This window comes from Solanum verrucosum, unplaced genomic scaffold (genome assembly GCF_900185275.1).
Source record: "Solanum verrucosum unplaced genomic scaffold, falcon-dt-bn FXZP01000177.1, whole genome shotgun sequence".
NCBI lineage: Eukaryota > Viridiplantae > Streptophyta > Magnoliopsida > Solanales > Solanaceae > Solanum > Solanum verrucosum.
The window spans coordinates 501,567-515,737 of NW_026020401.1; the positions used below are offsets into that span (position 1 = coordinate 501,567).

General features: G+C 33.4%; 3 protein-coding genes across 3 annotated transcripts in view; 2 read left to right on the forward strand and 1 right to left on the reverse strand.

Moving 5' to 3' along the window:
* LOC125839970 (non-specific lipid-transfer protein 2-like) overlaps positions 1 to 14,171 on the forward strand; it is a 554,062-nt gene that overhangs the window by 87,476 nt on the left and 452,415 nt on the right. The gene's annotated exons all lie outside the window — the stretch shown is intronic.
* Positions 1,124 to 2,807, forward strand: LOC125839962 (CASP-like protein 4B1). Its single transcript, XM_049518924.1, has 3 exons — positions 1,124 to 1,536; positions 1,763 to 1,898; positions 2,516 to 2,807. The coding sequence occupies exons 1-3, from the start codon at positions 1,271 to 1,273 to the stop codon at positions 2,705 to 2,707; spliced, it is 594 nt and encodes a 197-aa protein (XP_049374881.1). The 5' UTR covers positions 1,124 to 1,270; the 3' UTR covers positions 2,708 to 2,807.
* Positions 3,369 to 9,405, reverse strand: LOC125839938 (F-box/LRR-repeat protein 3). Its single transcript, XM_049518900.1, has 9 exons — positions 8,516 to 9,405; positions 6,511 to 6,636; positions 5,537 to 5,641; positions 5,063 to 5,456; positions 4,847 to 4,976; positions 4,382 to 4,676; positions 4,047 to 4,298; positions 3,542 to 3,756; positions 3,369 to 3,493 (listed from the first exon to the last, which is right to left on the reverse strand). Exons 1-8 carry the CDS (start codon positions 9,188 to 9,190, stop codon positions 3,706 to 3,708), a joined length of 2,028 nt encoding a protein of 675 aa, XP_049374857.1. The 5' UTR covers positions 9,191 to 9,405; the 3' UTR covers positions 3,369 to 3,493; positions 3,542 to 3,705.

The window sequence follows — 14,171 nt, forward strand, 5'->3', positions numbered from 1 at the left end:
CTTTATTTTGGCATATATATTTCTGCGTGTGTAATGTATTAGCATGATATAATTGAGATTTTTTTTAATTGTCGAAATCATAATATTCTATTATACGAATATATATTAGTCGAAGTTGAACAAATTATGATTACCGATTTACCATATCGTAAAATACCAAAATTGAATTTCAATATACCAAATCATACCGAATTAAATCGGTATGATACTGATATAATGTTATAAAAATCGAATACCAAAATTACGATATCAAAACTTTCAAATACCATATGGTACCATACCATGCACACCCCTATTAGAAACCACATATTTGAAATTGTTCAGAAACAATCGCACATAAAAAAAAAAGACTTAAAAATTTGAATACAAGTTATGAAAAGCGAAAATAATTGTCGAATGAGCAATGGACGTGTATCGATTAAAATCATTGTCATAAAGAAAAAAAATTACAACCAATATTATCCTTCAATTAGATGACTTGGAATATCAGTTAACTCAGCAGGACCCACTCGAATTATCTAGAAACACCCACATTTAAGCTTTTAACAACTCCTTTTGGACCCTTATCAATTAATTTGTTGCCAATAAAAATCATCCTATTTAATTTGAATTGAAAAATTATTCAAATTAAAATTGAAATATAATAACTACTCTCTTTGTCCCAATTTATGTGATACTTTTTGAAGTTTGAAATTCAAATAAGTCTATTTTTTACCTTAAATTTTTCATAAATCTTTTAAATATTTTGAATTGTCAATTATTGTGACTTATAGTACTTTTTACATAGATTATAAATATATAAATTTTATTTTTAAAAAAATTGAAGATTTCATGCGTAAATTGTCAGTCAAACTTAAATTGGTTGACTCTCAAAAAATAAAAAATGTCACATAAATTGAAACGAAAGAAATAATACTAGATGAGGATAATAACATTTTGGTGTAAAAAGAGCATAACATAACATTACACTCCTTATAATTATAATTAGGAATTAAATAAATTCTTTTTTTCTTAATTAGAGATCTCGATTTAAGCTTTGATACGAATAAATCTTGCGTAGGAATCGCTTTCTCATTTGGAGCTAACTTTAAGACGGCGACAAAATTAAGCTGTCAAATACAGCAAAGAAAACAGATAATTCTAGTTGTCTGTTGTCTCTGTAAAAGTTCCCATTTTTTTTTCTTTTCCACTTCCAATTCCCAAAATCTATCGATAATTCTTGATTTGGTTTATCAGTTCAATAATTAAAGGCCTTAATTTTGAGAAGAAAATGACTGATGCAAATGCCCATAAGGTGACTGATGTTTTGCCTGAACCAACTCCACCTCCGGCAGCCGGAAATGGAGAGAGACAGGTACCGGAAATCAGCACCGGTGTCTCCGAAATCGTGAGGAGATGGAAGAGAGAAGATTTAGTGAAAAGGGGTGGTTTAATTTTGCATGGACTTGCTTTGGTTTTCTCATTGATTGCTTTCATTGTTATGGCTAGTAATACTCATGGTGATTGGAAAGATTTTGATAAATATGAAGAATACAGGTATACACTCATATACCAATTTTAGTCTATGCTTTGTTTTGGTATAATAATACTTTTTCAGTTGGAGTGTTCAACTGACACGGTTGAGACGAGTTGAGTGAGGTGTATTATGTATAGTCTATAGATGTGCATACTCAAAGTTCGAGTGTTCGTTGTTATTGTTTTTGTTGGAGATGTTGTTCTAGTCTTGAAAATTGAATGGAATTTTGGGATGTGATCATAACAGGTATGTGTTGGCTATTGCAATTCTGTCTACAATATATACAGGATTTCAAGTTCTGAGGCAAATTCAAGAACTTTCAACTGGCAAGGAATCTTTTTCACGGCGGAGATTAGCTTTAATTGGCTTCGTTGGTGATCAGGTTGGTCATTTTCCATTGATATGAACAATTGAATTCAATAGATATGGTGAGTAGTAGTCAACAAGATTTGTGAAAAAGGGAAGGGCTTGATTAAAATTGCTTATAACCAAGAAATGTCAGCTGAGCTTAGGGTCTATTAGAGACGGTCACTTTGCCTTTACAAGGTAGGGGAAGGCTGCGTATGCACCACCCTTCCTAAACCCTACTTGTGCGATTACACGGGATATGTTTTTGTTGTTGTAAATGTCAGCTGATCTCAGTAGGTAATGTGTATGTCCCTTTATTTTCTCAACGTAAATACTAGGTTTTTGTCCGTGATAAGATTCTAACTAGTGATATGTGCTTAACTCACACATTCGCGGCCATCTTGCTTCTTTTCTTTGGATCTGCTTATGTCTCTACTTCGCTTGATTCTCATGCCAGTGGACTCCATTCTCTGATTTTGTTCTTAATACTAACTTGATTTCATTAGTGAGCATGAAGTTTGGATTTAATAAACAGTAAGAAAAGTGCCTTTCGTGATTGACTCTTTATCTCTGAAACCAAGCTAGTCTTTGATTAAATCGATCGTGAGACATGAAATTGATTGAATTCTTACTTTTTTTGTGGAATTGCAGGTAGTAGCATACTTCTTATTATCAGCTGCATCATCTGCTGTGCCGCTGACAAATAGGATGAGAGAAAACAATGACAACATATTCACAGATTCTTCAGTAGCAGCAATTAGCATGGAGTTCTTGGCATTCTTTGCTCTGGCAGTCTCAGCTCTCATTTCTGGACATAAGCTTTCAAATAAATCCTACATTTGATCACATCTTTAAGATATTCCAAGTCTGATAATTCTTTGATCAACTTCATTCTGCCAATGTACATTTGTTACTAATTCTGTGTCTGTTTTGATCATGTACATATGTACAGAAACATTCATATACCTGTGAGTTGAAATTCAGAGTGCAAATTTTATCTGTTTGTAAAAAAAATTGTCATCAAATTAATGGAGTGCTCTTTTAGTTTGAAGTCTCTACATGTCCAAGAACTTCTTGACAACATTATATCTGATGAAGAGTTAATTGATTGAACTAGAATAGCAGTTCATATCCAGAGAATTTGTCAGCAAATGTTAATTAAGACTTGATTCTTTCACATCATGGTGCGACATTAAACATTAGAGAGATTAATCGCATAACTCAAATGGTCAAGCCTCTTTATAACAAAGTTAGTTGTTCGTTCGGACTGTATAATTATCATATTTCCACCCCTACTTTAAGAATCACATGAAGGGATTGATCAAAAGCATATAAGAAATCTATGATGCTTCATCTTCTTAATGGTATCGACATTCTTAAGACTGGAAAGCTCAAAGAGTTGAGGGGGCGAAAAGTTCTTAAGGCACAAGCACAGCTACTTCCGTCAAATAACTATTTAATTGAGAGTAAATTTGAAGTAACTTCACGCGAAATCACATTAGTCAAGAGGAATAAACATTCACAAACCCATATATTGATTGCTAAACAATAAACATGATTTGGATCTGTTTAATCCATCTCATAACATTGTTGACAAAATTGATTTCATGCCGGGGCAATGCTGAATGGACATTGAGTTTTTCCCGGTTTTTGAAATTTACAGAGTGTTTAGAGGATACAGACGAACAAGTTGCAGACACTTAACAGGCAAAACAGTCGCCATAAACAATACACCTTGCCTGATGAAGTGCTAACAGATGAAGTAAGGACTCCGGAGGTTCTGGGGCGACTATCCATCTTAGGACACTCGCATAAATGGCTCAAACTGAGGGCTCAAATCTTCAGTCTAAATTGTCCAGCTGAATTTTCCAGTATATTGGATCTACTTCAGCCTGTGTTTAACCAATAAAAGAAAGATAATTAATGACTAGATCAAGCAAAAAGGATATTTTCATTATTACAACAAAGATAATCAAAACTGTAATTTTATTGTCTCAATTAAATGCCAAACAAGAAAGCCTCTGAAACTGCATTGACCCTCTAGATCAAGTAATAACTATGTCATGTTAAGCTAAAATATGTAATTCTAATTGATTCATACGACGGCATATTTCAACAACCATAGAAGTACCTCACATATTTTCAGAGAAAAAGTAGGTAATGATAAATATGAGAAAGATACCTGAAATGGTTTCTCTCTCCACTGAAAAACACAACCCCGGGATTCTAGATGTTGAAGGAGAGGTTGTGGTAGCAATGATTTAAATGATGTCTGCAGCTTAACTTTAGTAAGTCCGCCACAAGCCAACAGTGCAGCTCCTAGCCCACCAGGAGATAAACCCTTGAGGTGCAGGATTGTCATGTTCTGTAGACCGCTGATGCTTGCAAGAGACAACAGCCCCACGTCCGTCACTGAAGTGTAGGATAAATTTATCTGTGTAATTGACAGATGGCCAGCTCATATTAGATGTCAATGCTCCAGTTCATCAATGTCGACGAAAGAGAAACTGTGGTTACCTGTTTGAGGTTTGTCGAGAAGTGAGCAAGTGGAATCATTCCGGCATCATCAATGTTGTGGCAATTTTTGATATCTAGTGTTGTAAGCTGCTTACATCCCACAGCAACAGCTGCAAGACCTAAAGATGTGACAAGAGGACAACCTCGACTTTCAAGTGTATTCAACTTTGAACACTTTGATATAGATATGAATGAGCCATCAGTAATACGATTGCAATATGCAATATTGATCATTTCAAGGCCAATACAACCGCGAGAGATTGCTAATATTCCCAAGTCGGAAATTCCAGCAGACCTGTCAAGAAGAATAACCCAGCAATCAGCACACTCAATCTCTTGTACTCCATAGTTAAAAAGTGAGTTTAGCCAATCCATCACAAAGAGAAAAGAATATAAAAAAAAAACTGCACAAGATATATAGTTACACTATCTCAAATAATATCCCATGAACTGTGAAATACATACCTATATAAGTCAAGCTCCTTAAGATTTGAGCAGCACATGCCAATGTGGATAAGACCCTGATCGGTTATGTTCAGACAGATCCCTAGCTTTAAGCTGGAAAGGCTGGCACACTTGGAAATGGTCTTCAAGCCTGCATATGTAGGACACCGTCAGATATAAAGGAGGAACTTTCAAAATTACAACAGAAGCCTGAGACCTTTAAGGTAAAGGGGTGACCTTCATCATCAATTTCGTTGTCTGTAAGGTCAAGCTCTTCAAGGTACTGACAACGCTGTCCAATTAGAACAAAAGCTTCTCTTGGGACTAGAGTACAAGACTCCATCCTAAGAGAAGTAAGGGAGGAACAAGAATTCGTTATATGGGAAATTGATACACAAGTAATCTTGCGGCAACAAGTAATGTCAAGCTTCCCTAAGTCTTTGTGCTTTGTTACGAGGGAGCAGAGACCTTCATCTGTCACTCCCACACATTTACTTAAGCTCAGTTCTTTAAGTGAGACACACCAATTTCCAATAGCCTTCAGTCCAGAACATGTAACTTGGCAACCATCTAGTTTGACACACTGCAACCTGGAAAGCTTCTGCAAGCTATCTGCGACAGCAGGTGTAACCTGAAATACCAGTAATTTGAAATCAACAATCAAATTAAAACTCATACTACTGAAAGATGCTCAAGTTTGTTAAGCCTTACGGGAGAACCATACGACAATACAAGTTGTCGCAGACATCCAGCACAGCTGGTAAGAGATGACAAACCCACATGACTAACATTCTGACAGCTCGACATATCAAGTTTCTGAAAAGAGCCAACATACATACACTGACATTAGTCAATAGTACCTTGTAAAGAAAAAAGTTATTTAAGAGGAAAAAAAGGACCAAAAGGCATGATACATGCAAGGCAACACTTGATTTGCACAATAGTCCACTTCTTTGGGACATCTGACAATTAGGTAGAATTCTGGGTGCATAAAATCCGAGTTACCTTGCCCCCAAGGCCTAGCTCAAGTGGCAAAAGGTGGAGGATTTGTGGCTTAGGTCCCAGGTTCAAGCCCCACACCATGCAAAGCGAAGCCTAGTATTTAAGTGGAGAAGGGTAGAGGGGCGGGCCCATTATCCACCCAGTTTAGAAGGCTGTGATTGGTCCAAAGGGCAGGTCACAGACGGATTTCTCGGTTATCAAAAAAAAAAATCTGAGTTACATTGTTCTTTAACTATTTCAGAGTACTTATAGTGGCATTCACACAGTAGGTCTCCAATTATTGACTAGGCAATTAGGGAAAAAAAGTCATATATATGTACATCTAAAAGTAGTGCTTGAAGCTAGGACAATTTGACAAATTTTTGGGCAATTTCTTTTCGATGACCGAGAAATCCATTAGGAGCCAACCCTTAGGACCAACCGCAGCCTTCGAAACTCAGGGATGATGGGCTCACTTCTCCCTTCGCCACTTAAATATCAGATTCGCTTGACATGGGGATCGAACTAATGACCTAGGTCACAAGTTTATCAACCTTCGCCAATTGAGCTATGTCCTGGGAGCTTTTGGCAATTTCATACATCAATACTAGCTTCATTTTTTATTGTTCATTTATCTCAAGGAGAGGCAATCAGGCAAATATGAGAATCAAAGTCTGTTAAACAGAGTCTTCCAAAGTACATACCTCCAGTGACTTGCAGCCTTGCTCAAGGGATGCAAGGCTGTCATCATCAATTCCATAACAGCCTTCTAGAACCAAATCTTCAAGATATTGCAGTTTCGAGATCGATGATAAGCATTCATTAGTGATCTGTATAATAAGAAGATCAACACATTATTGTATGATCGATAAAGAAACCCTAGACAAAACAAAACAAAAACGGAGAAAGAAAAAGAGATGGAATGTAATAACAGAACACAGAAACAGATTACATGTAAAAACTTCATAAATACAGTCAGTCACTGGAAACTTGGTACGTCTGGAATTTAAGTTCTGTACCAAAGCAGTGGGAAACTACAGCACCAACAACTACTACCACACCTTAATCTCAAGCAAGTTGGGGCCAGCTATATGAATTTTCATTGTCTATGTCCCTCTATTTAAGCTCATATCCAAGTCGTGGTAACTTCATAAGTCAAGAAAGGACTTCGAATCACATGAACAAGAACTTTCCCATATTATACGATGAAAAAAGGAGCATGTTGTGATGGTCATGAAATGTAATTGAGACCTGGACATCAGACAAAGCACCAAGGTGCTTAAAAACACAATTTTTTTGGTCATGCTATCCTTGAGTGGTGCACAGATATCGAGAGAATATGGATAGATGTTCTATAGCATAAAACCTCCACTAACTTAGAGTATTCCAGCATGAGTATGATAAGAGAACATTCAATTATTCATCTGAAGATGCATCGGAATGTCAAGCAGAGGTGTTCATTAGGATTCAAAAGCTGGACTCTGCAATATCTTTTCTTTTCAACAAACTCAAGGTCAGAAGCATGCCAAGTGCAAGAGATGTGCAAAGTGCATAAGCAGACTCATTTTTCAGAACTTGTATATCTCCCAAGTAGAGAAAGCACAATACACGGGATAAATTTAACTAAGACAATGTAAGAATCTTAGCAAATGTTTAATAATATTAAATATTTAATGTTCTGTGAAATGTCATTTTCCGTTCAATTTTTAAAAAAAATCATCATTGAGTTTGACGACACATCAGCACTAGCTTTTTCCTTTTTATGACGTTGGTGCCTGGGCAAGCTAGTGCATACCCACCAATGACCTGCTCCCTCCCACCAGCACACGTACCAGGTAACTTTGCCTACTAAAGCTTATACAGATGGGAAGAAATCGTCTAGTTTTGAACTTAAGACATGTCAGCACTTGTTGAGCAATGCAAACTCATGAAACTTTCCTCCCTTACGGAGGATAGAGAGTGAAAAATAATCTTGTGCAAAATATTCTCACGAAGTTCTTCTTTCCCATTCTGATGTGAATTCCCTTAAGGTGTCATGTGCACCCCTTCTTCGGAAGCTTGCCAAGCTAAAAGCCTGCCATTACTTGTCTTGACCCACCCTTGTTGGTGTGCCCTCCGTCATGGATGTCACAATTCTCATAGACTTCGTTAAGGATATCAGTGAGAAATTCCTAAACAGCTTAGCATTTTATTTATAATGATACTTTCTTGGCCAGCTTAATCTGCACATTACCTTCTAAATCATTGGTTAACACTCCCAAAGCCGCATAAATTATCATCACGAAGCTACATTTGTTCTATAACATACAGTGCATATTTAGCATTCATGATACATCACAATTCAATAAACCGAGTTCATGACACAAGCAAGGATTCATGACTATAATCTGATAAGCCATCAATTGGCAAACAAGCTTGGCAGAGTATGACAAAGAGAAATCAAATAGCAGTACTCAAAAAGAATCACACAACACATCTAGCGATTATTGATTCACAACATGAATACACACATCATTTGACCCTGAAAATCATAGTAAACGGAACACCAACCAATCGACGAGCATACTGTCTAAACATGTTCAAATGAACTACTTAGACAAACAAACTAACTTACCATGAAAAACAGAAACAGAAACATAACCAACACAAAAGTACAGAGCAAAAACATAATCGAAAACAAAATTTATAAGGGAAGAAAAGCTCCATTACCGGCAAGTAAGAAAGATCCAAACTCCTAATCTCCTTACACTTAACTGCAATCAACCCCACACCAAGATCACCAACACCCAAACACCATCTCAGGCTAAGCAATCTGAGCTTCCTGCAGCCAACAGCAATACACCCAAGTCCAATATCAGTTAAAGACTTACACCTCACCAACCACAACTTCTCCAAGTTCTTTGCCTCAGCTAATGCAGCAGCACCCACATCCTTCAACTCAGTAGCATTTGACAAATCAATCTCAACCAAATTCCCACAATTCATCACCAAATTCGACAACCCCACATGGGTAAAAAACTTAGACCTAGAAAGATTGATTGACCTCAACATTTCCTTACAGAAATTAGCTATAACTGTTAGTGAACCGTCTGTAATTCTAGGACAAAGGGAAAGATCCAGTTGGGTAACTTGTGGGTATCTGCTAAGAACCTTTATCAAGTGTTCTGGCCTAAAGGGTTTCAAAATTTTCCTATGATTAGACTCAATAGCATAAAAAGATTTGCAAACAAGAGAAAATGATTTCTTGTCAAATGGGTTGTCATTAAGACAATCAAGAACTGAAAAGACGATTTCTTCAGAAAGTAGATCAAAGGGGTTGAAATGGGTTCCTGAAATTGGCTTTTGCTTCTTCATTGTTCCCAAGATTGAACTTTTAGGGATCATTTTGGACAAAGATTGTAGCTTTATGGTTAAATTGCAGCTTAGATTTGGTTATTCTTGGTAATGGTGGGATTTTTTAGGGGAAAATTTGCAGGTGGAGAAGTAATTTGTAGTCCATTTGTGAATTTGATCACATATAGAAGATGGAAAATTGAGAAGGAACCGTTTAACAGAAAATCACTGGCCTAGTTGAGAATAAACCGAGTGAGGAGGAAGAAGAAGAAAGAAGAAGAATGTTTCAATTACCTTATTGTCCTGTTGGTTTTTTCCATTTTCTAGAAAGACCATAGGCACCCAAAAGAGTTTTGCTTCAAAGACCAAAATACCCTCTTAGTTTGGAGAATGGAGACTTTCATGGATAATAACACTTACCCTAGATAATTAATCCAAACATGGTGATAATATCTTATTTCTCACTTGCATTGTCTTGTTGTTCGTTTATATTAATAGTCATAGTATTATTCTTATTATTTCTAAGCTTTCAATTTCTTTTACTATATTTTTTTTTGTATCGTGATTGTCGTATCGTTTTGTTAGAGTTTTTGTTCTATTGTTATCGGTTGTTTTTATTATTATCTGTTGTTTTTTGTATTTTTCTTGCTCCCTGTTGGGATTGCTTTGGACTATTTTTTTCTTAAATTTAAAACAACCTCGTTATCTCTGAGATAGGGGTATACACTCTACCTTTCTCAGAATCCATTTTTTGTGGAAATACACTAGGTATGTTATTGTTATTGTTTTTGTAAATTAGAAGGAAAAAAAAAGAAATTAGATATGTATATTATAACAAGGATAAAATATAGTTTGTTAACAATTAAAATGTGGTAAACCAAAAAAGAAAAGAAAAAAAATGGAAAGTATATTAAATAAATAAATAAATATAAAGGGTATAAAGGTCAATTGCGCTAGTAGTGAATGTCGTACGGGAAAGGACATAAAAAAGGATGGGAGCATTGACGAAGGCATTTTAGGTAGAGTCATATTATTGGGTCCCATAGATACACATAATAATATTTCATTCGGTGGAGAAAATATGTGAGGAAGGACATATTCAAGTGCAAACGGACGGTACGATCCTTTTACAAATTCTTTTTCATTTTTCTATCTGTCCCCACAAAAAAAAACCTTTCATCCTCACCTAGAGCTTATCACTATTTTTCCATCCGATCCGATGTTTGAACTCCGCATAAAAATCTCGATGCAACACTCAATGGTATATTTTATTTTCAAAAAGATAGGTATTTTTTATTTAAGTACCAAATAGATAAAGATTCAAGATTTATCCCTCACTATAATTTATTTATTTATTTTCTAAAATACTTGATATATGAAAAAAAAATTGAACTCGCATATAAAAATATTTTTTCCAATAGCTTAATTTTTTTAAGATGTCATAGTAACACACTTTCATCTCCCATCAACAAAGTAACTATTTTCTTTTCAAATAAAAGTTGTAGTCAAAGAGAGAATATATGCGACTCTTATCATTTTATTCCCATTTGGTTGATTCATACTCTCTCAAGTTTTTTAAATTATCTGTAGTCTTTTTCAAAAAATTATTATCTTAAATATTTAAAATAAAATTAATTAATCTCTTTTTTATTTTGTTCTTGATGTAAATTTTTTTGACATTATTTTTTGAAGTTGTTAATTTAACTTATTTCTAGATGTCTATTTGAACTTTCTACTCATTTTTGCTGATATGTTGGCATGATAATATAATGGCAACATGACTTTGACAATTGCATACTCTTAATGAAGATAATACATACCTCAAGTAAATATTTAATTAAGAAAGATTATAGCTTAAATATAAACAAGATTAAAATATTTTTTAAAAATCTAAATTAATATTTCTTAAAATAGTTTTTTCTTAAAAAAATATATTTCTTAAAAAGTCAGTAAAACCAAAAATATAATAAATAATTTGAGACAAAAAGATTACTAAAATAATTCTAGTGCTTTGCATATATTTTAATTTATTTATGGATTACAATATTATTTACTTTTAAAATTTATCATATTAAGAGTTTGTTTGGACATGATCCCAAATCATGATTTAAAATCAATTTGATTTGAAGTTGAATTTTGTTTGTATATAATCTCCTAAATTTGTACTCTTTTCTTAAAATTCTTCTAGTCTATATTAAGTGAATTGTTGGGGGTATAATACATTCCTTAAGAAAAATATTTAAGGACATAATTCACATGTTATTTTTCACTATTATCCTTTTGATTATTCCTAAATTATTCTCCTAAAAAATATAAAGTAGTTAAAAACTTTATAAATGAAGGATAACTTTTTAAAAAATCCACAATTCTTTGGAATTTTAAATAGTTCACTTATTTTGAACTTTTAATTATTGTTTTCAACAATTTTCAACAATTCACTTAACATGGACTAAAGAGGGTAAACATGAAAAAATCCATAATTTGCAAAAAGAAATAATAAATCAACTCATATACAATCTTACCTAATGAACAATTCATAGTCATAAATAAGGTATTCAAATATCACAAGACACCGAATGAATATATCACATATTTCGATGTTCATTTTATAAATAATTTTTGAATTAGCAACTGATAAAACAACGAAATTCATCACTATTCTATTTAGCGACGAATTATGTTAACTACGAGCGAAATAATGACATATTACAAAGTTCATATACATAATTATACAAATTATTGATCCAATAAATCAACAATAATAGTAATCAACTATTCTTTAGTAAAATCATTCCTCATGATAACGATATTTTCTTCACGTGAAGTATGAAGTACTTTACAAATTTTAAAATTTCGAGTCTTTTTTTTTTTTTGTAAAAGATAAACTTATTGATCATATTTTATATTTTAAAAAATAAAATCACATTTTAAAAATCCAAATCTTATATTTTAAAATATTTAGTATTTGAAATCACGATTTAAAATAAAATTTGAAGTTTAATTCTTGAAATCAGACCTTCAAATTGCATGATCAAACGTCTACTAAGTATTTAAATATAATAATACTTTCTTAAAAGTGGGGCAATAAAAAATATACTTAGCACTTGGGATGAAATGATGATATTTTGGTGTTGACCCAAATGGAAGTTGTAGAAAAAAAATATATAGTACTAGTAGTAGTCCAACGAATTTGTTGTAATGACTAATGGCCGTACTTATGTGGTGGATTGTCAACAAAGTATTAGGTACCTAACTTCCCCTGATAAGAGCCCCCAATATACTTTGATAGATGGAGAAAAGTTTGGGTCCCATGCCACATAAGGGAACATGTTATTAGTTGAGGACTAAGGGAGGTTCTTTCTCATGGAGGCCTCAACCCACTCATCCAACTAGTATTTTATTTTATTTTATTCGATGTCTGATATTTATATTAGAATTTGATTAATTTAGATTTATAGTGTGTAAGATTACATTCAAAATAAAATGTTCTCTATTAAGAATTTTTTCATACTCAAAAGCTTTGATTAAGAAAGAAGCAATCTTATCTACTACTGTATCACATCCTTTGATGGTCATCCAACTAGTATCATCTCATAATAATCTTTTTTTAATGGATTCTCAAATATATTTGTGCCATAAAGTAATAACAAAAATATTAAGATAGTAAAAGATATAACTAAAGAAATTGAGGAGGTCCAGGGGGTGGGGGGAGGGGTGTATTCCTCTTTAAATTGATGTATATATAAATTGAATTGATTTCCTGTTTACACAGGAAAAAAAGTTGTTGTGAGGTTAACTTTTTAGAAAGTAGCTATGATTGATGTACAAATAAATTGAATTGCTTTTTATTTAGTTTATAGAAGAAGAAAAATATTGCAAGACTTAAGTAGCTGCAAGGTTTTTCAAAAATACTTGCAAGTTGCCTGCTTAGTTACTTGCAACAACTTGATTTCTGTCATTACAAATGAATTGGAGTGATTTCCTAATTGTAGAAGAAAAAAGGTGATGCGAGACTTTTCAGGAAGTAGTTACCAGACTTTTTAAAAGTTGTTTGCAAGTTGTCTACTTAAGCTACTTGCAAATTATCTTTTGAGCTATTTGTAATCTGTCTACTTGATTCCAATTTCCAAGGTAAGGAAGCTATTGGAAGGCTTTTCACGAATCTGCTTGCAATCTTTTTGTTTGAGCTACTTACAATATTTATGTTGAGATACTTACAAATTGTCTGCTTGATTTCAAACTTATTCAATAGGATACCGTGTAACATCTACAATATGGTATATTTATTACTATTTGAAGATTTTTACATTTTCAGCATTGTAGTTCTTATATATTTCATTTTAACTCTTTGATTTTATATAGTACTCCCCGTCCCAATTAATATAGCACGTTTTGTTTCGTGAGAATTAATTTTAACTAAAATTTTAAGTTGAATTGAATTAAATTGGGAAGAATTTATTGAAGAGATAAGAGCATATATTAGTTAATTAGGGTATATACCTTACCCCCACATGCAATACGTGAAGTGATAAGACTATTAAATAGTCCACCGAATAAGCAAATAATAGTACATAACACAGTCAGGTTATATCTCATACACCTCATAGATATGACCTTCCTCACAAGATATTTCTAACTCATCCACCCTTTATTTTTATGAGATTATATAAAGGGTAAATTTACCTCTTTACTCTGCAAGAATATACTTTTTTTTTTTTGAAAAAATAAAAATAAGTTGAGAGTGGGAAAAGGAAAATGAAAAAGGGGATTTAAGGTAGTGAGTCTAATTAACACATCATTTACTAATAAGATTAAATTAGATAGCCAATTAATTAAATTATTAGAAAAAGATAAAAAAAAAATTTAATTTTTTGTTTCATTATATCTTTGATTCGAAAATAGATGTTTAATCCCACGTAAATAGATATTTTGTTAGCGTGGACACACGTGGCATACTGTTAGACCCTCAGCTTGATGGTTCGAGCGGCCCGAGCTTGGCTAGGGATTTACATGATGAACCTAGTCGAGGCCC